Source organism: Octopus sinensis, linkage group LG4, assembly GCF_006345805.1.
Source record: "Octopus sinensis linkage group LG4, ASM634580v1, whole genome shotgun sequence".
In the NCBI taxonomy this organism is placed as follows: domain Eukaryota; kingdom Metazoa; phylum Mollusca; class Cephalopoda; order Octopoda; family Octopodidae; genus Octopus; species Octopus sinensis.
The window spans coordinates 17,346,399-17,372,267 of NC_043000.1; the positions used below are offsets into that span (position 1 = coordinate 17,346,399).

The 25,869-nt window shown below is 39.4% G+C and overlaps 1 protein-coding gene across 1 annotated transcript in view; it reads right to left on the reverse strand.

The window, feature by feature from the left end:
- Nucleotides 1-1,637: 1,637 nt before the first annotated feature.
- The window catches only part of LOC115210837 (ubiquitin-like modifier-activating enzyme ATG7), a 48,455-nt gene continuing 24,223 nt past the window's right edge, over nt 1,638-25,869 (reverse strand). Inside the window, exons 8-20 of the mRNA XM_029779586.2 lie at nt 23,864-23,952; nt 22,283-22,404; nt 21,467-21,557; nt 20,092-20,236; nt 19,280-19,438; nt 16,933-16,984; nt 16,062-16,198; nt 15,424-15,597; nt 14,050-14,165; nt 10,626-10,707; nt 8,723-8,803; nt 4,278-4,397; nt 1,638-2,062 (exon numbers count right to left, since the gene is read on the reverse strand). Coding sequence (XP_029635446.1) covers nt 2,015-2,062; nt 4,278-4,397; nt 8,723-8,803; nt 10,626-10,707; nt 14,050-14,165; nt 15,424-15,597; nt 16,062-16,198; nt 16,933-16,984; nt 19,280-19,438; nt 20,092-20,236; nt 21,467-21,557; nt 22,283-22,404; nt 23,864-23,952 — 1,416 coding nt within the window. The 3' untranslated portion in view covers nt 1,638-2,014. The remainder of the gene's footprint in view (nt 2,063-4,277; nt 4,398-8,722; nt 8,804-10,625; nt 10,708-14,049; nt 14,166-15,423; nt 15,598-16,061; nt 16,199-16,932; nt 16,985-19,279; nt 19,439-20,091; nt 20,237-21,466; nt 21,558-22,282; nt 22,405-23,863; nt 23,953-25,869) is intronic.

A 25,869-nucleotide genomic window follows, 5' to 3' on the forward strand; every position in this document is an offset into this window, starting at 1 on the left:
GGATATAGAAAATTAATATAATTTTCTGCAACATGTAGGAAGTTAATAAAACTGAACCTCAAGGTGCGTTTAAAAATATTGTAACAGACCACAAGAAAGGAGCAAATAACAGCATAACAGAATACCGGGGTGTAGATATTAATATAACAGAATATAAGGGTGTAGAAAATGAATACAACCTACCAATGATGGTTGGTGGAGGAGTAGAAAATAAGACACAAACAAGTAGGGTGAGAAATCATGCAACATATTAGATTGTCAGATAAATTTGCTTTCCATTTTCCTTCATTTATTTTAATTCTTTCCAATGTTATATGAATTTGTGTAGGTGCATGGCTTAGCGGTTAGGGTGTCAGCATCATGATCGTAAGATTGTGGTTTCGATTCCTGGACCAGGCGACGCATTGTGTTCTTGAGCAAAACACTTCATTTCCCGTTGCTCCAGTCCACTCAGCTGGCAAAAATGAGTAACACTGCGATGGACTGGCGTCCCGTCCAGGTGGAGAACACGTACACCATAGAAACCAGGAAACTGGGCCCGTGAGCCTGGCTAGGCTTTAAAAGGGCGCAGTGGAGGCGCAATGGCCCGGTGGTTAGGGCAGCGGACTCGCAGTCGGAGGATCGTGGTTTCGATTCCCAGACCAGGCATTGTGTGTGTTTATTGAGCGAAAACACCTAAAAGCTCCACGAGGCTCCAGCAGGGAGTGGTGGCGACCCTGTTGTACTCTCACGACAACTTTCTCTCACTTTCTTTTCCTGTTTCTCGAGTTACGCTGCAATGGACTGGTGTCCCGTCCAGCTGGGGGGGGGGGAGAATACATACGCCACAGAAACCGGGAAACCGGGCCCATGAGCCTGGCTAGGCTTGAAAAAGGCGACGTTATATGAATTAACATGAACAATTTTTATTGTAGTGTTCATGTGTTACACTCATGGTCACAAGATCATAGTTTCAACTACTGGACTGAGTAGTGCATTGTGTTCCTGAGCAAAACACTTCATTTCACATTGCCTCAGAGTCTACTCACTTCTAAATGAGTAACCGTGATGGACAGGCATTCCATACAGGAGGAAAGTTGTAATCTTGGTCCATTTATACACCAAGGAAACTGAGTAACTGGTATTATGAGTCTTAAGACTCAAGACATTACTTACTTTTTAGTTTTCCTCAACTGGTGAGGGCGCGTGGCTTAGTGGTTAGGGGCATTTGGCTCATGATCGTAAGGTTGTGAGTTCGATTCCCGGCGACGCGTTGTGTCCTTGAGCAAGACACTTTATTTCACGTTGCTCCAGTCCACTCAGCTGGCAAAAATGAGTTGTACTTGTATTTCAAAGGGTCAGCCTTGTCACTCTCTGTGTCACGCTGATTATCCCCGAGAACTACGTTAAGGGTACACGTGTCTGTGGAATGCTCAGCCATTTGCATGTTAATTTCACGAGCAAGCTGTTCCGTTGATTGTATCAGCTGGGACCCTCATCGTCGTAACCGGCGGAGTCTTTAAAAGTTTTCCTCAAACAAATTTTTGTTTCATTTTTGAAATTTTTTACCTCTTTTCAAGCATATAACAAGAGTGACAAATTGGAAAAAAATGAACAAATTTATCTGACAAACAAAAAAATAACAGGGGTTATAAAAAAAAAATTTGAAAAAATATTTTTAAAAAAAGGGACCATGGCAGTGGGTGGAAAGTAATATATTGGTCCACAAATAGGGAAAGTGATCAAATGGCAAAATAGAGGGTCAGGAGAAAAGTTGATCAAATATTAACATAATGTACTTGATAACAAGGGATCGGGGACAAAAGAATATAAGAAAACAAAAGAATCTGAAAGGAGATCAAAGTTGATATTTATTTGGGGTTTTTTTTTCTTTTTATGTATGCATACACACACACACACACACACACACACACTTTCCTTTCTCGTTTGTGGCTGCTATCTTCTCTGATCTCCAATACAGAATTGTCATAGATGGCAGTTTACTTTCTGACAGGGAAAGTCCCTTGGTGAACCATTACATAGAAGAACCAGTATCATCATCATCATCACTCAGTGACAAGATCTGAAAAGAAGAGATATAAAATTTATTTTTAAAAAATGCCACACTCAAAATTATCATGCTTGTCGTTATTGTTATTGCTATTATTGTTGTTAGCACACCAGACAAAATGTTTGGAAGCATTTCATCCAGCTTTATGTCCAGAGTTCAAATTCTGCCAAAGTTGACTTTGCTTTTCATCCTTTAGAGGTCAATGAAATAAGTACCAATTACACAATTTGGTCAACCCTCCTCCACGGATACATTGAAACTGGGCATGGATACATTGAAACCCCGACGTCTGGCAGCTGACTTGGCAGACACCCATAAAATTATTAACCATCTTACAAACAATAAGTCTGAGCACCTTTTCAAACTCCACCTGTCTAACACCCGTGAACATGTTTACAAAGTCAGAAAACAGCACAGCTCCCATGACTTTCGGAAACATTTTTTCACGCTGAGAGTTGCTGAAGCATGGAAGAAACTACCGGCATCAGTTGTTAGTTGTCGGAGCACTGCATCCTTCAAAACTTCCATGCTTCCTGAGATTCGCCAACACTACACCTGATTTTCTCCCCTCCATACACACGCAAGCATGTATCTGACTCATACACTGTTCACTTCCCAGGCATTTGTACATTACTGCATATGCTTTATACGCACTTTTGACAAGTTGTGGTGCACCTGAGCACTGTATACAATAATCTCATTATATATTATTATAATTTTAGTCCTTGTGCTTATTGTAGAAAGGTTATTATTACTACTCATATAAAGGTAGTGATCTGGTAGAATTGTTAGCATGCCAGGCAAAATGCTTAGTGGGATTCCATCTGTCTTTATGTTCTGTGTTCAAATTCCACTAAGGTCAACTTTGCCTTTCGTTCTTATGAGGTTGATAAAATAGTACCAGTTGAATATTGGGGTTGATGTAATTGAGGTTGTACAGTAGACAAGCCTGAAAGAGCATTGAGGAAAGACACTTCAGTCAAGTCCTCATCAACTTCTTTAAGTTCTGCTTGGAAAGGTAAGTGAAGGTGGAGAAGGATGTGCTACCTCTAAGTAAATTTGTGAAAAGATGGATAGTCATTGTCATCAACATCACTATTATTATTGGTGGTGAGTTGGCAGGTCATTCAGCAAAAACTGAACAGACATATGTCGTCTTCAAAGGGAGAATCCATCATCATCATTATTATTATTATTGAGGTCAACTTTGCCTTTCATCCTTTCAGGGTCAATAAATTAAGTACCAGTGAAACATTTGGGTCAAAGTAATCGACTATCCCTCTCCCCCAATTTTCATGCCTTGTGCCTATAGTAGAAATGATTAATATTATTATTATTATTGGGTTGTCCGGAAAGTTTGTGCCGATTTATATATAGTAGCTTACCTTTTGACTTATTTTAGAACATGGTTGAGTCCATAAAATAGGATTTGACTACACCTCTATTTAGAGCATAGTTTAAGCTATCTTTTCGTGGAAGAAGGTTTATGTTCCTATAACCTGTATTAAGCCTGTAACCCTTTAAAATGGAAGATAAGAAAGTTCATTTTCGGCACTTGATGCTTTGGGAACCAGACAAAAATTGCTGCAGCTCGGCTGGGATGTTACCCCACCCTCTATATTCACCAGATATTGCTTCTTCGGATTTCCACTTATTCAGGTCTCTGCAGAATAGTCTTAATGGTAAAAATTTCAATTCCTTGGATGACGTAAAAAGATACCTTGATGAATTCTCTGCCATGAAGCCACCTCAATTCTGGGAAGAGGGTATTTTCAAGTTAAAGGAAAGATGGAGATGCATTGTGCAACAAAATGGTTCATATTTGGTTGATTAAAAATGTAATGGCAAGTATTTATTGACCTTTTTCTTTCCTTCAAAAATCGGTACGAACTTTCCAAACAACCCAATATTATTATTACTATTATAATAAGAGTGATGAATAAACAGAATCACAAGGTACTGGTTGGTCAAGGGCTATAGGAGACACTTGCCCAAGGTGCCACACAGTGAGACTGAACCTGAAACCATGTGGTTGTGAAATAAATTTCTTAAACATGTCTTTACCTGCTAAAATGCGCATGTGTGTCTGTTTGTCTGTCTGTCCGTCTATACGTGAGTGCAGGCATGGCTGTGCAGTTAAGTTCACTTCACAAGCTCATCATTTCAGGGAAACATTATCTATATTTCAATAGATGAAATATGATGCTTACATAGGGAATATACTTACATCAGCATCAATGGATTCCATTTGCATCTGAGTCAGTCCAGTCAGGTCCTCGAGGAAGGAAGGGATATTGAAGGCCATGAATAAAAAGTCAAATCCATCTTTTTGGTAACTTTTGATCACCTGATGAGTGAATGAGAAAGAGAGAGAATAAGAGAGAGTGTATAATACATGGACAGTATTTCTCTTGACATCTGATGCTCTTCTGCCTCATTCATTATCTTCTTTTGTTACCATAGTTCTACTAAAATACACTGCCTCTGTTTCAGTTAATTTTGAAAATTATAAAGAATCTAGTAGCACTTAGTAAGAATTCTGAAATATACTGCCTTTATTTCAATTAATCTTGACATTTACAAAGAATTTAGGCAAATTTAGTAAAAATTCTACTGAAATACATGGACTTGTTTCAATTAATCTCAAAAATTTCAAAAAACCCTGTAACATTTGGTAAAAATTCTGAAATATACTGCTTTTGCTACAATTAATTTTGACAATTACAAATAATCAGTGCCGGTGGTACGTAAGAGAACCATCCGAACGTGGCTGTTGCCAGCGCCGCCCAGACTGGCCTCATGCCGGTGGCATGTAAAAAGCACCATCCAATTGTGGTCGTTTGCCAGCCTCGTCTGGCACATAAAAAGCACCCACTACACTTATGGAGTGGTTGGCATTAGGAAGAGCATCAAGCCGTAGAAACATTGCCAGATCAGACTGGGCCTGGTGCAGCATTCTGGCTTCCCAGACCCCAGTTGAACCGTCCAACCCATGCTAGCATGGAAAGCGGACGCTAAACGATGATTGAGTAAAAATTCAACTGAAATATGCTGTCTTTGTTTCAAATAATTTCGAAAGTTACAAAGAATTTAGTAAAATAACTTTGTCGTTATTACCTGGTGTTTTGAACAGAATTTAACATGAAATTTTGAAAAAAGGTTTTGATTTCGACAATTTTAAAATGAGAAGTTTGCATCATAGAACCAGGGCAGTCTTGGGTGGGTTGATTTCAAAAAGGATAAACAGATGTGGAATGCAATGCAAAGAAGAAACTAGACTATCATGGTAAATAGCCTAGACTCCCTGGTATCATGGTAAATAGTCCAACAGCCAAAGAAATCTGAAATCATTTCCATCACTTCTCCACCCACCACCAACAACAACAACGTTGTTATAAAAAATGGTACTGTTGTCATTACCACAGGCTTTATCATGTCTTCTAAGCTGTGGCTTACATCAACAAATGTCAGGTGAAAGCAAACTAATGTTGATAATGGTGTTTACAACAACAAAGATAATAATGATGATGAAGTTTGCCAATGTCCTGCGCCGTGAGGATGAAAGACTTGAGGTATTTCGTGTTGCAAGACAGTGTGTGAGAGAGAATCGTGACGTGGTAGGAGAGAAATGTGTTCGCAAGGATGACGGTTCACTTGCGCTAAATGAGGATGCAAAGAGAGAGGCTTGGAGACGCCACTATGAAAGGTTGCTGAATGAGGAAAATGAATGGGATAAAGAGAGTCTGCCGAATGTCAACCCAACAGAGGGACCAGCAATCCGAGTTAACAGTTCCTTAGTAGTTAAGGCAATTACAAGCATGAAAACAGGCCCATCAGGAATTACTGCAGAGATGCTCAAAATATCTGGTAGTGTCGGCTATAGCCTAGTCACCCGTATAGTTAATCAGGTGATACACGAAGGAGTCATACCCAATGACTGGTGTAGCAGCATAATAGTCAACTGCTACAAAGGTAAAGGTGACGCCCTAGATACAAATAACTACAAGGGTATCAAACTGCTGGATCAGGTAATGAAGGTTACGGAGAGTGTTATAGCCCAATTAATTAGAGAGAGAGTTAGCTTAGATGAGATGCAGTACTACTGATGCTATATTCCTGGTAAGACAGCTGCAGGAGAAATACCTAGCCAAAGATAAGCCCCTGTACCTGGCTTTTGTTGACATGGAGAAAGCCTTTGACAGGGTCCCCCAATCCCTTATCTGGTGGTCAATGAGGAAACTAGGGATAGATGAATGGTTAGTGAGAGCTGTGCGAGCCATGTACAGAGACGCTGCTAGTAAGGTGAGGGTTGGCAACAAGTACAGTGAAGAATTCCGGGTAGAGGTTGGGGTCCACCAAGGTTCAGTCCTCAGTCCCCTCCTATTTATCATAGTCCTCCAGGCAATAACGGAGGAATTCAAGACAGGATGCCCCTGGGAGCTCCTCTATGCTGATGACCTTGCTCTAATCGCTGAGTCACTATCAGAACTGGAGGAGAAGTTTCAGGTGTGGAAACAAGGATTAGAATCGAAGGGCCTTAGAATCAACCTAGCCAAAACCAAAGTCCTAATAAGTAGGAAGGTGGACCAATCACAAACGACTTCAGGTAGATAGCCCTGCTCGATCTGTAAAAAAGGTGTAGGTAGAAACTCTATAAGGTGCACCAAGTGTAAGCTATGGACACATAAGAGGTGCAGCAATGTCAAAGGAAGGCTAACTAGGAAAATAGTTTTTGTCTGTGGCAGATGCTCAGGAGCAATAAACACTGTAAATGTACAGAGACCAACTTCTACCACGTTCCAGGGAGACAAACTAGAAGTAGTTGATAGCTTCCGCTACCTAGGTGACCAAGTCGGTAGTAGGGGTGGGTGTGCTGAAAGTATAACTGCTAGAGTAAGAATAGCCTGGGCAAAGTTTAGAGAGCTCTTACCCCTGCTGGTGACAAAAGGCCTCTCGCTCAGAGTAAAAGGCAGACTGTATGATGCATGTGTACGTACAGCCATGCTACATGGTAGTGAAACATGGGCCGTGACTGCTGAGGATATGCGTAAGCTCGCAAGAAATGAAGCCAGTATGCTCCGATGGATGTGTAATGTCAGTGTTCATAATCGACAGAGTGTAAGTACCTTGAGAGAAAAGTTGAACCTAAGAAGCATCAGTTGTGGTGTGCAAGAGAGACGACTGCGCTGGTATGGTCATGTGACGAGAATGGCTGAAGATAGTTGTGTGCAAAAGTGCTACACCCTAGCAGTTGAGGGAACCTGTGGAAGAGGTAGACCCAGGAAAACCTGGGACGAGGTGGTGAAGCACGACCTTCGAACTTTAGGTCTCACCAAGGAAATGACTAGAGACCAAGACCTATGGAAGTATGCTGTGCGTGAGAAGACCCGGCAAGACTAGTGAGGCCATAACCCGTGGCCCCTACCTGAGACGTAGTCAGTCCACCTGTGCATACCTTCCTTCTTGGGACACTTGTGAAGACCTGTTGAGGCAAGTGAAAATCAAACCAAATCAAAACAGATGAACATCAATGGAATTTGTATCTTTGTGGTACCAGTGCCGGTGGCACATAAGAAAACCATCCGAACGTGGCCGTAGCCAGTACCGCATCGACTGGCCTCCGTGCTGTGGGCACGTAACAAACACCATCCGAGCATGGCCGTTCGCCAGCCTTGTCTGGCACCTGTGTCGATGGCACATAAAATCACCCACTACACTCTCGGAGTGGTTGGTGTTAGGAAGGGCATCCAGCTGTAGAAACACTGCCAGATCTGACTGGCCTGGTGCAGCCTTTGGGCTCCCCAGACCCCAGTTGAACCGTCCAACCCATGCTAGCATGGAAAGCGGACGTTAAACGATGATGATGATGATGATGAAGATGACAGTGATAATTATGACACTGAAAAAAATGATGTTGATAATTATGAAGATGATGTTGATTGATGATGGCAACAACAATGATGAAGTTGATAACGAAGACAATGATAATGATAACGAAGACAATGATAATTATAACGACAGCAATGATAAGTCTTAGATCTGACAGAAAAATCTGAATACTAAAGGGTTAATAATGACAATGTTGATGAATGAGACTCTGGGAAATGATACCATGAATTGAACCAAGTACCAGTATATTACCGGTATCTAATCACCCGTAAACTCACTCAAGGAATGAAAAGTAAAATATAGGTGGCTGTGTGGTAAGTAGCTTGCTAACCAACCACATGGTTTCGGGTTCAGTCCCACTGCGTGGCATCTTGGGCAAGTGTCTTCTGCTATAGCCCTGGGCCGACCAATGCCTTGTGAGTGGATTTGGTAGACGGAAACTGAAAGAAGCCTGTCATATATATGTATATATATATGTGTGTTTGTGTGTCTGTGTTTGTCCCCCTAGCATTGCTTGACAACCGATGCTGGTGTGTTTACGTCCCCGTCACTTAGCGGTTCGGCAAAAGAGACCGATAGAAAAGTACTGGGCTTACAAAAAGAATAAGTCCCGGGGTCGATTTGCTCGACTAAAGGCGGTGCTCCAGCATGGCCGCAGTCAAATGACTGAAACAAGTAAAAGAGTAAAAGAGAGAGTAAAGAGAGTAGTTAGTGCTAGGAGGATTTTAAAATTACAAAACAACAAAATAATTGAAGTATTGAAAAACGGTTAAAAGAACTTACTGTGTCTGAGCAACCTGTACACTTTTTGAATGCCCTGGCAGCTGGGAGTACAATATGATAATGAGAGAGAAACCCTCGAATCTGTGAATCAAGCAACCCAAATGGATAGTTTTAATAATTAATCAACCACATATAGACATTGTAAAGAGAGTATATGTAAGTTTATGTAAAAGAGAGAGAGATTTGCTCACACACACATATATATATATATATATATATATATATATATATATATACTTTATTTTAAGCAGCAGAAAATTCAACAAAATCTGTTACTCTGAGTTTCTCGTTGCCGTTCATCAGACAGTTTTTGCTAGAATGGAACCGATATATCAATTCAATCTAGACTCTTACAAGCGCTACACCTTTAAAAAAAATGGACTTGTTTGATTGGCCCTTTAGAAAAAACGGTCAATCTTCGAGCGATAAACAAAAAGGTCAAAAATATATGTATATATATATATAAAAACTTATAAAAATTATAAAATTTGAGGAAAAAACCTTACATTGAATAAAATACATATTGACGTTAATGAAGAAAGCATAATTAAAGCATAGAAATTAAAACCTATTATAAATATTACACTGCAATACATATTTATATTAAAGTATACATATATATATCAACATACACAGAAGGATGCGTGCAAACGCCATACATATACAGACGTATAAATATAAATATAAAATATACACATAAATGCATGCGTACATATATGCACGCAATCCATCTCGCACGCAAGTTAAAATCATCTATGTAGCGATTCTCATATACTGAGTTAGGGGGATGTAAAGTTGCATCAGTATCAGTTGGAGAAAAAAAACGAAAGAAAGGAAGAGAGAGAAAAAGGAACGAAGAAGGGGGAAGGAAAAAAGAAAAAGGAGGGGTGGGGAAAAAAACGAAATAAGAAAAAATTATGTATACAAGCTGTGTAACGGCATTATTGACATATATGGAGACAAGTATATATATATATATATCTATCAAGTCATCCCATAAGTTCTGTCTGAATTTTGAATAAAGAAAACAAGTGATAAATGTTATATTAATTGAAATTTAATCATCAATGTACTTTCCCTGATTATCCATGACTTCCTTCCATCTATTTACAAGCTTTTTAATCCCATCAATGTAAAACTCTTTTGGTTTCAAAGCAAAGAACTCTGAAATGTCAGTTTCGACCTCCTCCTGGCTTGCAAAAGTTATGTCCCCCAAATAATTCTGTAAACTACAACACAAATGGTAGTCAGAAGGAGCAAGGTTGGGAGAATAAGGTGGATGAGGAATTTTTTCCCAACCAAGCTCTTCAATCTTCTGTGATGTGATCTTTGCAGTGTGGGGGTGTGCACTGCTCTGATAAAACATCACTCCTTTTAGATTCACTAAAGCGGGTCTTTTTTTCTTCAAAGTACATATATACGACGGGCATCTTTCAGTTTCCGTCTACCAAATCCACTCACAAGGCTTTGGTCAGCCCGAGGCTATAGTAGAAGACACTTGTCCAAGGTGCTACGCAGTGGGACTGAACCCGGAACCATGTGGTTCGTAAGCAAGTTACTTACCACACAGCCACTCCTATGCCTACTGCAAAACATGTAGAGAGGGTGTGTGTGTATACGCATAGATATGTAACTTTGCTTTACACCAAGTACAGCATGAAAACCCCTGCTACAACAGATCTTTGACCAAGGGCATCTTAGCCAAGACCATCCAGTACATCAAAGACTACATCATCCAATGAGTCCATCTTTTTTGTTTTTACAATGAAAGAGTGTGAGCAACCATGAAGTATCTTTTCCATTGGACCGTGCATTCATATGTGGTGGGAGGGAGAGAAAAAGAGAAAAACATAAACAAAGAATGTGCTTTCTACAAGCAAAAATAAGAAACTCAATAGCTCACCTGATGAGGAACTATTCCAAGGCAGGATTCCGATTCACTTTGGAAATCCGAATCAGTACTGGTACAAGCTGGTGCCTTTAGCCTGTTGATGTATAATAATATATATGGAGAATATATTCAATATATAAAATATAGATATACAATAGTTGAGTGCAACACTCAAAAAGACCAAGTCATCAAACATAATGCTACAAAACATGTGTGTGTAAGAGAGAGAGAAAATGACAACAAAGTGTCTAAGTTTGTTGTTGTTGTTTAGCCCCAGGGCAGGTGTCTTCAAGTATTATTAAGATCAAAGTGTTCCACCTATGACCAGCCCATCTTATTTTCAGATGTATCAATGTATCCAGAACTACATTGTCTGATGTGTTCTTCCACCTTTAAGATGCTATACTATGATTTAAGAGGAATTTGGCTGCTAATTTTAACAAGGTATATGACCACAGGGAAGCTCCTGCTTTAGTTCAAGATCGTCTAAGTGCAAGGTAAAATTACCTCATGATAGGTGAGACCAGCTTACTGGTTTTTAGGGTAACTTCATCACTCTTAGAGGCCCTAAAAAAAAATATCCTCTGTGTGAAAAGTCTGGCTGCATACACGTTAGCATATGTCAGGTGCATACAATTGACAACACAGTTAATTAAGATTTATTCAGTGAGTTCTATTCAACACATGTCTACACGTGGAATTAGCAGAATCATTATTAACTTTAGATAGCTCGCAGGCGAGGTGAACAAATCAGTGAGGCACGAATTGCATGAAGCCGTCTTGCAGTCTTGGGAAGAGCTGAGCAGAAAATTCGTGGATGTATTCAACATCAAACTCGTGTTCGGCGTCAAATAGTTGACTGTCGTGGTGGTAACAGATTCATGTAATAAATTTTGTGTTTATTTTTGTTTCATAATATATATTTTTTCGGATGCAGCCAGACTTTTCACACGTAGGGTACAAGAATCACAGGGTTGTCCTTACCTCCTTGACTAAGAGGTACAAACAAATGCCCAGATGAAAATGGTACCCACTTTGTATTAAGGACTTAACTTCTATATAATAAAGTGTATTGCCCCAGAGGCATTATGATAAGATAAATCTAATTCAGTTTAGAAGAAGCCAGTCAATTCAGGTGAAGCAAGATAACATTTCCAGACGATTCACTCCAGGGACTCTCTAATACAAAACATTCCTCCTTGGATAGAACACTGGTGCATAATTGACATTTCTATAGATCTGGTACATATTTTAATCATTGAAGGAATTGAGGAAGTTTCAGCCAGTAGCTATCCATCCTGCTTTGTTCATTTTACACTATGTTGGCGGAGTCAGGTTATAGTTTCAATAAACCTTTACCTTAGATGTTTGTTGATTTGAGAATTTCTATGCTTTGAAGCAACTATGCTTCAGAAGACTCTAACTCATACAAATATGAGAAAAATAATGCCAAACCTCACTACATCTCTACAAGAGTGTATCACTAATGATTTCTTTCTCAATCATTCAAATCTCACAGAGGTCTAAAAAAAAAATAATAATAATAATAATTGTGTACAGTGCTCAGGTGCACTACAACTCATCTAAAGTGTATATATAATCAGGTGTAGTTTCGGCGGATTTCGGAAAGCATGAGGGCCTTAAAGGATGCAGTGTCATGGCAGTCAACAACTGACGCAGGCAGTTTATTCCATGCTTCAGCAACTCTGAGCGTGAAAAAATGTTTCCGAAAGTCATGGGAGCTGTGTTGTTTTCTGACTTTGTAGGCATGTCCACATGTGTTAGACACATGGAGATCAAAAAGGTGTTCAGTGTTGTTGTTGGTGAGGTGGTTGATAACTTTGTGGGTGTTTACCAAGTCCGTCGCCAGATGCCGGAGCTTCAGTGAATCCATGCCCAGGGAAACAAGGTGCTCAGAATATGGTAGGTGTCTGATGGAGGGTATGCATTTGGTTGCACGTCTCTGGACAGATTCCAGGAGGTCAATGTTCTGAGCAAGATAGGGGTTCCAAACTGATGATGCGAATTCCAAGTGTGGTCGTACCATAGCTGTATACAGTTTTAAATAGATGGCTGGAGAGCGGCTAACAAAAGTCTTGCTGAGTGATGCCAAGACACCCTTTGTCTACTTTGTCTTTCTTTGTTCCAGGATCAATAACATAAGTACCAGATAAGTAAGTGGGGGGGAGGGCGTATATTTGACTGTTTCCTGCCCTCGAAATTTCTGACAGAGAAAGAGAAAGTGCCCATAGCCTCCTTTCTCATAAGGTTAAAGTTGATGGAGTTGATGTTCAAATAGAACTTCCACAAAATCAGCTGAGAAAATATGGGAATAGAGGAGTATATTTCTATATGTAACATCATATGACAGAGTACTACATTCTGTATTTGAGACTCCATTAGAAAACCTGGTGTAGATAAGTGGCTTACCAGAGCCATGCAAGACATATAGAGGGTGTTATCAGCAAGGCAAGAGTTAGGAAAGAGTCTAGCAAGGAATTTAACGTGTGTAGGTGTCCACACCTGTGGAAGAAGAAGTAGGAAGACAATGGAAAGAAGTGATGAAGGCTGACCTCAGAATGAAGGAGATAGCAAGGGACTGCAACAAATAGTAAGCAACTATGCTTCAGAAGACTCCAACACATGCAAATATGAGAAAAATAATGCCAAACCTCACTACATCTCTACAAGAGTGTATCACTAATGATTTCTTTCTTAACTCTCCAGCAATCATCATCATTGTTTAGCATCTGCTGGCATGGGTTGGATGGTTTGACATGGAGCTGGCTACAGGGAGTTGTCCAGACTCCAACTGTCTGTTGAGTCATGGTTTCTATGGCTGGATACCCTTCCTATTGTCAACCACTTAAGTCGTGCAAATAACATGTATCTCTTCTCTCTAATGGCATCAATGATTGCCAAATGACTACCCACATACACTGTTTTGTGGGATCCACTCATATGGACACTCAACAGAGAAAATATTGTGTAGATGAGTAGGATTATAGAGGAGTAAAACTTAGTATGTAGGTTAGGTAGGGAAAAAATTATGGAGAGGTGAATGTGCAAACAAGAAACTATATAAAGATGTAGGTGTGTATATACAGAGATGTAGAGGTGCAGGTATTTACAATCACTATGAAAAAGAACAATGAATTAACACTTTAGCATTCGTATTATTCTATCAAAAGTAATACTTATTTATTAACATCGGTTTGAATTAATCATGCATTATCTTGTAGCTATGAGATTTTGATAGGGTAACTATTAATTTTTAGAATGACATTGTAGAATTGGTGTGAGAGACCAGATCTGACTAGTTTGAACACAAAACAGGCAGAATATTTTGGCCAGATATGACCAGTTTAAATGCTAAAGGGTTAAATATTAATGAAAAGAAAAAGGCTGCTGTGAAATCAGAATATAAGTTCCTTACCTGAGGGGATGTTGTAAAATGGAGACCATCAACTCCACAGCTATGCCAGCTGCAATCATGGACATTCCAGGCCTTGAAACTGTACATTGTTGATCCAATGTACGGTCCTTAGTGGACTGAAACAAAAAAGGATCCATTTTGATATATTTGTAGCAAGTATCTCAGGTAAAGGTGGACATTAATGTTTGTGAACAACATACAAAGACATTTCAAATATAAATAGACACCTCCTATTGTACCATTTTATTTGTACAGTGTTTCTAGTGTTTCATATCTTGTGAATCTTTTCTCTTTTGTTTCAGTTATCAGACTGCAGCCATGCTAGGGCAACAGCTTGAAGAATTTTTAGTTGAACGAAATGACCCCTAGTACTTTTTTTTTTTTTCAAAGCCTGGTACTTACTCTATTGAACAGTGTCCATTATTTCCCATATTCTATGAAAATATGTCTGGCCAGAGGAAAATATTACTTTATTTAGAAATAGGTGAGGGTTGGTGACAAAAGGGCACCCAGCCAGAGAAAATCTGCTTTAGCAAATTCTGTCTGACCCATGCGAGCATAGAAAAGTGGACATTATGATGATGATGATACAGGTGTAAATCCAAGTGGCATATTATTGTATTAAATGTACTTGTACTACTTAAGCCTTCCGTTATAATACTTAGAGTAGAACATTTGAATTCCCTGAATGCCTGCTATCTATTGATCACAAGTTTATTATCCCTTGCCAAACCAGAACTAAAACTTCTAAAAGTAGAATAGAAATGTTTACCGTTAACATTTATATTTCCTGAACTGGATTCAGTTAGTACATTATTAGTAAGTATAAAATATTTTCGCACACTCTCTACCATTATTGCTATCTTTATCATTATTATGGCTTTGTAATATAATCAAAGACTGGGTTTTGGGATTCATATGTACCACAACCCAAAACTGAACAACTATTAAATCTACCTCTAGGGTTTTCTTTAAACATAGTTAAAGTTTTGTAAAGCTTAAAAATAATATTTTTACTTCATTTTTAATGGTTAAACTCCAAGTAGATAAGGCTATAATTAATAGTGTGTTAATATTGGATTAAAATAGTCATTTAACTTTTTCTATTCAAAGGACTTTTTAACCTAATATTTTATATTATAACTTTATCTACTTCGAGTTCATCCTTTAAAAATGAATTATTTTATCTTCTCTTGCAGTTTCAAAATTCTAATGACGTAAATTATTTTTATCCTTTTTTAAAAAAAAAATATACTAGAATATGAAAGCATTATAAGTGAGATGTGAGAATTTTCTCAACTGAATGACTCTACCATGACATAGCTAAACGTGTAGAATTTGAAAAACTGAAAGAGTTATTAAAATAATACTCACATCACCAGGAGCAACTACATCATTACAGAAATAACAGCCAAGTTTGTTCCCAGCAAGGTTACCCTTGAGAATTTCTGCATCAGTTTCTGTGGCATTGTCAACATCATCTGGGTTTCTCAAACCATGCCGTAGAACGAGGAATGTATCAAACCCTAAGGCAGCATTGATGACAATCTGGATGGTTAGGAAAATATGTTAGGTTAGGCTTCAAATGAAATAAGTTGTTGAGTAACTAGACCTACTTAAATCAACTGAATTCCTTGGCAGGGTTAATAAGAAGACATCATGTCAACGTAAGTAGCTGTATTACAGTTTAACTAAGTAACAATATAGTGGTTACTTAGTCTCAAGTCAGTGCTAAACCAGCAGAACTGAATTGGAACCGTGCTGGTTGGTCTTGCACCTCCTTCTCTCAGGCACTCCTAACTCATTCATCCCTTTTGGCCTCACATTAACAATTATACTCAGTCCTTTCTCCTCAAGATATCAGTCCTCTGGAAACCTCTCTTAACAGCATCAAGCTCACTGGTCTCGGTGGGGCCGGCAAAATTTATGGACAATGTCTTTTCTTTCAGATTCAACAACCTGAAAAAAAACAAATTTTTAAAAAAAGTATAGCTACTTGTATGTTTATATACCTTTTGCTGTGATGCAGCAATGAGGGAAGGCAGCCATCGACTCTCACGGGTGTCCATCAACAAGAATATCACATCATGCTCTGAGATCAATTGTTCCAAAACTGTTATGTCTTTTTTTGTTTGCTCCAGGACTCCATCTGTAGAGAGAGAGATGAAGGGCTGAATGTGTGATACAGGGAGAGGAAGAGGAAGAGGAAATTATGAAAAAGGAAGAACAAATGATGAGAGGATAAAGAAAAAAGGGAAAGAGAGAGAAGAGAGAAAATGAAGGACAAAATATGTGGCAAAGGACAGAAAGTAGGAGTAATGTATCCATACATATTCAGGCGGCGAGCTAGCAGAAACATTAGCACGCTGGGTGAAATGCTTAACGGTATTTCGCCTGCTGTTACGTTGTGAGTTCAAATTCCGCCGAGGTTGACCTTTACCTTTTATCCTTTTGGGGTTGATAAATTAAGTACCAGTTACACATTGGGGTCGATCTAATCAACTTAACCCCTTTGTCTATCCTTGTTTGTCTCCTCTGTGTGTAGCCCCTTGTGGGCAGTAAATAAATAAGAAAGTAGGAGTAATGGTTGTAGGAGAAAATGTAAGGTATACAGACAGAGAAAAAAAGGGGGTTCAGAATAATTGAGAGTCATGTGAGAGAGTGTGGTGGAAAGAGGTATGCAAATAATGTTGTAGAGAGAAAGCAACATGAACATAGACGATTAAGATGGAAAGTTCTAGGCATATTATCTATTAGTATGATATCAATGGAAGAATGAGAGATGGCAGTGATACCAGTGAGGTGGTAACTGTATTAAGTGAGGTAATGATGTGTGAAGCAGGGAGAATTAAGATATCAGAAATGATATAAAACTGTACCAACCTGTAACATGGTGACCTGGCATTGGAATACTCAGCGTCAAACCAACTGCATTCTGAAGAAAATGCAAAGAGAATCTTCATAATCAACATATATTTGCAATAAACAGATGATACAGATTGTACATTGCCATAAGTTTAAAGGGATAGCATGTAAAAAGCACCATTCGTTCGTGGCCCTTGCCAGCGCCGCCCCGACTGGCCTCGTGCCGGTGGCACGTAAAAAGCACCATCCGTTTGTGGCCGTTGCCAGCCTCGCCTGGCCCCCGTGCCGGTGGCACATAAAAAGCACCATCCGTTTGTGGCTGTTGCCAGCCTCGCCTGGCCCCCGTGCCGGTGGCACATAAAAAGCACCATCTGATCGTGGCCGTTTGGCAGACTCGTCAGGCACCTGTGCCGGTGGCACGTAAAAAGCACCCACTACACTCACGGAGTGGTTGGCGTTAGGAAGGGCATCCAGCTGTAGAAACATTGCCAGACAAGACTGGGCCTGGTGCAGCCTTCTGGCTTCCCAGACCCCAGTTGAACCGTCCAACCCATGCTAGCATGGAAAGCGGACGCTAAACGACGATGATGATGATGATGATGATTATCATTTTGTCTGTTTGCCATGCTTGCATGAGTTGAACAGTTTGATAGGAGCTGATAAAGCCAGGAGCCACATCAGGTTCCATTGTCTGCTTTGGCATGGTTTTTCTTACAGCTGAATGCTCTTCCTAATGCCAACCACCTTACAGAGAAGACCAAGTGCTTTTTTTTACGTGGTACCAGCACCAGTGAGGTCTGTTTTGACATGGTTTTTATGGCTGGATGCACTTCTTAATGCCAAACAATTTACAGTATAAGTTCTAATAGAATTCAATGGCCTCTTATTAAATGTCTGAAAGAATGAACAGATACATTTCCAGACGTTTACTGACAAATGAAAATCATTGCCCGACCAGATGTTGTAAGAATAACCAAGTTTGTATAGGCAGGAACAGGGCACCACTGCCAAATAGCTGGAGATGGTGGCATCCACTATAAGGAGTGTAGAGCACTAGGATACCAAGGACAAATAATTTCAGAGGTTAGAGGTCCCTTTGAAGAAGACTAAAGAGAAACTAAAAGTACAAATTCGTTGATGACTATGTTGAGTCAGGTTTTTAAAAAATCCCTTAGCAATTATGTCCAGATTGGTTAAATGATGTCTACATTTTAATTAATAAAAACCTCTTAAACCTTTCAAATCAAAGTCCACTGATGTTGTTACACTTCTGAAGACAAATCCATTTTTACAAGAAATAAAAAAAGAGTATGGATACATTTTTAACAGACAAAGAAATATATATGTATTCTTCCTAACATGAAAGTGGTGGAAATATAGATCATCTCAATTGTCTTATAAGGATTTATGTTGTTTGTTCCTTCTCAAGCCATGCCTGGCTCATAAGGGCCGGTTTCCCGGTTTCCTTGGACGGGACACCAGTCCGTCGCAGGTGAGCTGCAAGATGCAGGAGGAAAGAGTGAGAGAAAGTTGTGGCGAAAGAGTCAGCAGAAGTTCGCCATTACTTTCTGCCGGAGCCGTGTGGAGATTAGGTGTTTCGCTCATAAACACACACATTGCCCGGTCTGAGATTCGAACCCACGATCCCTCGACCGCGAGTCCACTGCTCTAAATACTAGGCCATGTGCCTCCACTATAAGGATTTATAGAGACTCTAGATTCTGTAGCAGTAGTTGTTTAGCTCTAGGTTAACCCTGAATGAGCAGGCTTATGATCAGAGGTATCCCAGTAACAGCTACCTTGTTTTTTTTTTAGCAGTATTGAGAACTACATCATCCAACATGTCCCTTTTACTACTTTTAAGACAGCAGTGTGTGATTTGATGGAGATTTGGCTGCTACATCTGACAGGTCCAACAATTACCTAAAGGCCCCTTTTTAAGCTTGTGGATTCTATGGTGTTTTGTAAATAAGAGACTAATCTTTCCTGAGACAGGACACTAGTCTACTACAGATACACTTCCCCAAAATGTTTGCATACTATGTGACAGCTAGCTGACCTGATGTAATGAAGAATTCACCACAAACTATGAAGTAAATACTAGCAACAATTCTATGTTGGTGTTCTGATATTTTATCCATCTAGGTATCTCACAAGTAATAATAACAAATTTTGGTTAGATTTTAGATGCACTGCACTCCTATTCTATAAAGTCACATAATCTGCATTTTATTTAATAATTGTTTATATAAAATTTAAACTTCCTAGCTTCAACAGTTTCTGAAATATCACTGGTGCCAAATTTGCTTGTGATTAGATATAATAAATTGAGAAGGAATGATGGTTGTGATGTTTATTTACTTACCAAACCTGGAATTATTTTCTTGAGTGATTCTGCTGCAGTTTCAGCTTTTGGTTTTTTGCCATTCAGGCTATCTTCAAAGACAAATAATGACTGCCGTACAGGGTTGGAATATGAAATCTTCCCATTGTCCACCAATGTCAAATTCCTAATACCCCATCCCTACAATAAAACAGAAATTATATCAGGACATGCCACAACATTGTAGCCTTGTAGTTAATATATTAGAGCATGCTATTGTTAGGGTCTTATATTAAGACCATGCTATCTCACCACTCTCAGATGGTACACCAGACAGCAGTATATTAGAATATATTAGAATATGCTATTGTGTTGCAATCTTGTGGTCAATACATTAGGACCATATATAAAGCAGCAAGCTGGCAGGGTTGTTAGCACACCAGGCAAAGTGTTTAGCAGAATTTCGTCTGTCTTTACATTCTGAGGTCAAATTCCACTGAGGTCAACTTTGCTTTTAATCCCTGTTGGGAGTTAATGAAATAAGTGCCAGTTGAGTACTGGAGTCAATGCAATTGACTAACTCACTTCCCTGAAGACTTGGTTCCTCAGGTAAATTCTATTCAGGTGTAACAAACGAACTCAGAATAACAGATATAGCAAGATTAAAAATCAAAAAGACACAACAATTAGAATGAGGGAAACATCAAAGAGCAAAGATTAAAAACTTGCAATAAAAGAAAAAGAGCTAAAAATGAATGACTAAACTTGTAAAAAAAATCTACGGAAAATGTAAAAGACTAAAGAGGCAAAGATTAAAACTTACAGCAAAAGATATGTTAAGATTAATGACTTACAATAAGACATCTGGCAACATTACAACCAAGAGTTCCAGCTCCAAGTAAAAGACATTTGGTCTGAGAAATTAACTCTAAATCCAAGTCCGGGATTAGGCGCCAGCGCATCAACTTTAAATTTAGGCCAACAGCAGATTCTGCTAATCTGAAAGATAGAAGATGTGGATTATCACATGTAGATTATGTGGAAATTTAGTAAAATGGAGAAATATAAGACTGAATATATCAAAATCTCTTTAGAATTATTGATCTCTTCAATTCATGATAGCATTTAAAAACCTTTAACAACAATGATGATGATACCTATTTCTTTACTACCCACAAGGGGCTAAACACAGAGGGGACAAACAAGAACAGACAAATGGATTAAGTTGATTATATCGACCCCAGTGCATAACTGGTACTTATTTAATCGACCCCAAAAGGATGAAAGGCAAAGTCGACCTCGGCGGAATTTGAACTCAGAACGTAACTGCAGTCGAAATACCTATTTCTTTACTACTCACAAGGGGTTAAACACAGAGGGGACAAACAAGAACAGACAAATGGATTAAGTTGATTATATCGACCCCAGTGCGTAACTGGTACTTATTTAATTGACCCCGAAAGGATGAAAGGCAAAGTCGACCTCGGCGGAAATTGAACTCAGAACGTAGCGGCAGATGAAATACCGTTAAGCATTTCGCCCGGCATGCTAACGATTCTGCCAGCTCGCCGCCCTAATGATGATGATACCTATTTCTTTACTACCCACAAGGGGCTAAACACAGAGGGGACAAACAAGAACAGACAAATGGATTAAGTCGATTATATCGACCCCAGTGCGTAACTGGTACTTATTTAATCGACCCCAAAAGGATGAAAGGCGAAGTCGACCTCGGCGGAATTTGAACTCAGAACGTAGCGGCAGATGAAATACCGTTAAGCATTTCGCCCAGCATGCTAACGATTCTACCAGCTTGCCGCTCTAATGATGATGATACCAGTGCACACTATAATAGGTTTGTTTGACTGTTAATAGAGAGATTAACAAAAATTCTGAGATAAGACACTGGCATTATAGGATAGTACTGTTGCCATTGTTATTGCTAATGCTGTTGTTTAGTTCTCGGTCAACCATGACTGACCAGATCTATCATCAAAGACATTTCAGACGCTACCACCCAATCTTTTTCTCAGGCTCATAGCATTTTTGGTTTTCAGGCAGGCAGCTGACCACTGTTGCTACTAGTAAAAGGATATGAAACACTTTGCTGACCATAGCAGTTTTATGAAAGACATGGCAGAAACTGTGTATTTGAAACCTGATAATACAGTTGCTATCACACGCATAAAATAATCAAATGAAAGAGCAACAAAATCATAGACATCTTACATATTAGGGTCCATGGAATGACTTAGGTTGACCATACGCGGTCCCATCTTGCCCCGTTCATTCTTCTCCCAGCCTACTGTTGATGAGCATTCTGGTGAAGGAAAAAAATACCAATGTAATAATCATATAAAACAAAGGAAATATTTCAATATAAGAATTTATAAGTAATCTTCATCAAAGATAATTTTTACAACCCCTAAGCCAAATATATATGGGCCTAACAACCAAAGTATCTTTATATAATTTCGATGGATCTCATCTTTAATGCAATTGGAACCATACATGCTATTACTGTCAGGATCTTTATAATCATTCATTTTACATGTTTTTCCAGGCTAGCATGGGTTAGGTGAATATGTTTTACACTGGATGCTCTTCCTGTCACTAACCATTACTTGTTCGCTTACTTGACATGGACTGGAGGATTTGTTGACAGAGGAACTGACAACAATAATGCAACTTACAGATTGCAACTTTTTGGAAACAATCGCAAAAGTAAACAAGCATATAGACACACACACACACACACACGCATATACAATCACACACAAATACACATGCAAACACACACACACACACACACACGCATGCAAGCACACACACATGCATGCATGCAAGTACACATACATGCAAGCACACACACACATGCACACACACACACATATGCAAGCACATACACACACACACACATGCAAGCACACACATACACTCACATACACACATACATATAAACAAGTTTTCCATCTCCCAAAATTCACTCACAAAACTGAACATATCAATCATCAGAGTAGCAACAGCAATGATCATAGTACTCACCTGTAATATGGGAAACTGGTGGAATCTTCAGGCTGAGGGCAAGACTGTGAGCTATGCTGCGTACACCATTCTGCATTTTGTCTTTGAAGCAGACGACTTCAATTTCACTCACTTTGTCACCTCTGCAAGTTTACAAACAAGTCACATCATCATCATCATCATCATCATTATTTAATGTCTGTTTTCCATGCTGGCATGGGTTGGATAGTTTGATAGGACCAGGCTCCATTCATCTGTTTTGGCATGGCTTCTATGGCTGGATGCTTTTCCTAATGCCAACCAATTCCATTTCCAAGCTGGATCTATTTCACTTCAAATCCAACACTAATGCCCTTGGGAAAGGCATGAACTCCATTAATTTTCATCCATGCCCTTCTATTTTGCCTTTAAAAATTGATCTAGTTTCATGCTAACATAGAGGAGATATGTAAGAGAATATGTATTTTCTTCAGTGTGTATTTCCTGAAACCAGGGCTGTGGAGTTGAAACAGAAAACTTCAACTCCTCTCCTAATGGCACCTCTGACTCCGACGCCTCTATGTATATGTGTTTCTGTGTGTGCATCTTTGTGTCTGTCACCCCTACTACCACTTGACAACTGGTGTTGGTTTGTTTATGTCCTAGTAACTTAGCAGTTCAGCAAAACCGTCCAACAAAATAAGTATCAGACTTAGAAAAAAAACAAATTACTGGAATTGATTTGTGCTCAACTAAAACTCTCCAAGGCAGTTCCCCCGCATGGCAGTTCACTGACTGAAACAAGCAAAGATAAAAATAAGAAACCCATACTATGCCCGCAACATATATTGAAGAGTGCTGTGTCACCTACCAAATATCTAAACAACTTGTTAAAAGACGCAAAATACTAAATTTTGCTTAGTAATTAGTGATAAAAAAAATGAACTTAGTTTCAGTAGCCTTCGAGGTAACAGAGAACATTTAATCAAACAAAGAAAAGCGGTAAAACACAGGCACCTAATTTTTTGGTGGCTGAAAATATTGGATGCGACTTGTCAAATGATTGTAAAGCATAATACTGGTTTCAAATTTTGGCACAAGCTCAGGGAGGAGTAAGTCAATTATATCAACCCCAGGCGGCGAGCTGGCAGAAACGTTAGCGCGCTGGGCAAAATGCGTAGCCGTATTTCGTCTGTCGTTACGTTGTGAGTTCAAATTCCGCTGAGGTCGACTTTGCCTTTCATCCTTTCGGAGTCGATAAATTAAGTACCAGTTACGCACTGGGGTCGATGTAATCGACTTAATCCCTTTGTCTGTCCTTGTTTGTCCCCTCTATGTTTAGCCCCTTGTGGGTAGTAAAGAAATATATATATCAACCGCAGTGCTCAACTGGTACTTATTTCATTGATCCCAAAAGGGGTGAAAGGCAATGTCAGTCTTGGCAGAATTTGAACTCAGAACATAAAAGATGGACAAAATACTGCTAAGCATTTTGCCCAGTACAGTAATGATTCTGCCAGCTCACTGCTTTATTGCAGAACATGATATTTCCTGGAGAAACAATGATCAGACCAAAGCTGGGTTGGGTAACAAAGAAATAGAAAACTGTAAAGACATACTTACATGACATATGAGATGAAGTAGAGGTAATTCCGTAGGGGCCAACCAGGGAAATCACTTGCAGGACAAGGATCATAAAAGGCAAATATCACCTGTAAACAAAGAAACAGGACATTATTTTTTAACTTTTACTTGTTTCAGTCAATGGACTGTGGCTATGCTGGGGCACTGCTTTGAAGGGTTTAGATGAACAAGTTGCCCTCCAGGACTTACTTTTTTTAAACTCTAGTACTCATTCTGTGAAGTTGCATGGCTCAGTGGTTAGACCGTCGGACTCACAATCATGAGGTAGTGAGTTTGATTCCCAGGCAAGGTTGTGTGTTGTGTTCTTGAGCAAGATACTTTATTTCACATTGCTCCTTGTTCGCTCAACTAGAGAAATGAGTTGCAATGTCACTGGTGCCGACTGTATTGGCCTTTGCCTTCCTCTTGGATAACATCAGTGGCATGGAGAAGGGAGGCTGGTATACAGGAGCAACTGCTGGTCTTCCACAAACGACCTTGCCTAGACTTGTACCTTGGAGGGTAACTTTCTAAGTGCAATCCTGTGGTCATTCATGACCGATGGTAGTCTTAATCCTTAACTACTCGTTCTATCAGTTTCATTTTGCCAAGCTGCTAACTTACAAGGTCACAAACAAACCAACACCAGTTGTCAAGTGATGTGGGGTACAAACACAGACAAACACACATACATATATATGTACAACAAGAATCATTCAATTTCAATCAGCCAAATCCCTCACAAGGTTTTGTTCAGCCTGAGGCTATAGAATAAGACACTTGCCCAAGGTGCCACACAGTGAGACTGAACCTGAAACCATGTGATTGGAAAGCAAGCTCCTTAAAACATAGCCAATTTTTTTTTTGCTACAGTGGTGATGGAGGTGGAATTGATTGTTGTATTGGTTGCTATTGTTGAGATGTAGCTCTCAGGGCAGTCCTGGTGACGGCAGTGAAATCCTAGGTGAGTGAGATGAGGAATAGTTACATTGTAAAACCCAAATTTAAATGATTGTATATTCACCATGTTCACTTTCATCACAACCATGATCATTGTTTTAATATCCATGTATGTTTTACAAGCTAGCATGGGTTGGATAAGTCTGCCATATAGCAGATAGAGCATCATCATCATCATCATCGTTTAACGTCCGTTCTCCATGCTAGCATGGGTTGGACGGTTCGACCGGGGATCTGGGAAGCCAGAAGGCTGCACCAGGCTCCGGTCTTATCTGGCAATGTTTCTACAGCTGGATGCCCTTCCTAACGCCAACCACTCCGTGAGTGTAGTGGGTGCTTTTTACGTGCCACCTGCACTGGTGCCAGGCGAGGCTGGCATCGGCCACGGTCGGATTGGTGCATTTTACGTGCCACCTGCACGGAAGCCAGTCGAGGCGGCACTGGCTTCGGCCACGATTCGGATGGTGCTTTTTACGTGCCACCGACACGGAAGCCAGTCGAGGCGGCGCTGGCATCGGCCACGATTCGGATAGACAATACAAAAAAGAAAGAAACAGCATTGAACTGCATTAACAGTATAGACTGAACATATATACATAACTGATAACGAAGAGTAGAGTGGAGATTTATTCACATTCAAAGCTTTTTTATTAAAAAGTTTTCTACAGCGTAACACAGACCTACATATGTTTCGACTGCGTATGTAGGTCAGTATTATATATGCTGTAAAAAAACCATTTTGATAAAAAAGTTTTGGATGTGAATAAATCTCGACTCTCCTCTTCGTTATCAATTATATACTCTATGGAATATTTGCAGTTCTAAATAGGAACACAGAACTACCCAACGAGTGAAGCTTATTAGTACCAGTATCTCTTTTAAGCTTGAGTACTATGTAACTGGACTGTTGTGGATAGCCAGCATCTAAACCAATTTGTGAGATAATTATCTGCCAGGATAATTAATCCCTTTTATACTATATATATATATATATATATATATATATAAGTAGTTTAATGAATTATCTTAGTATGGATAATTCGGTT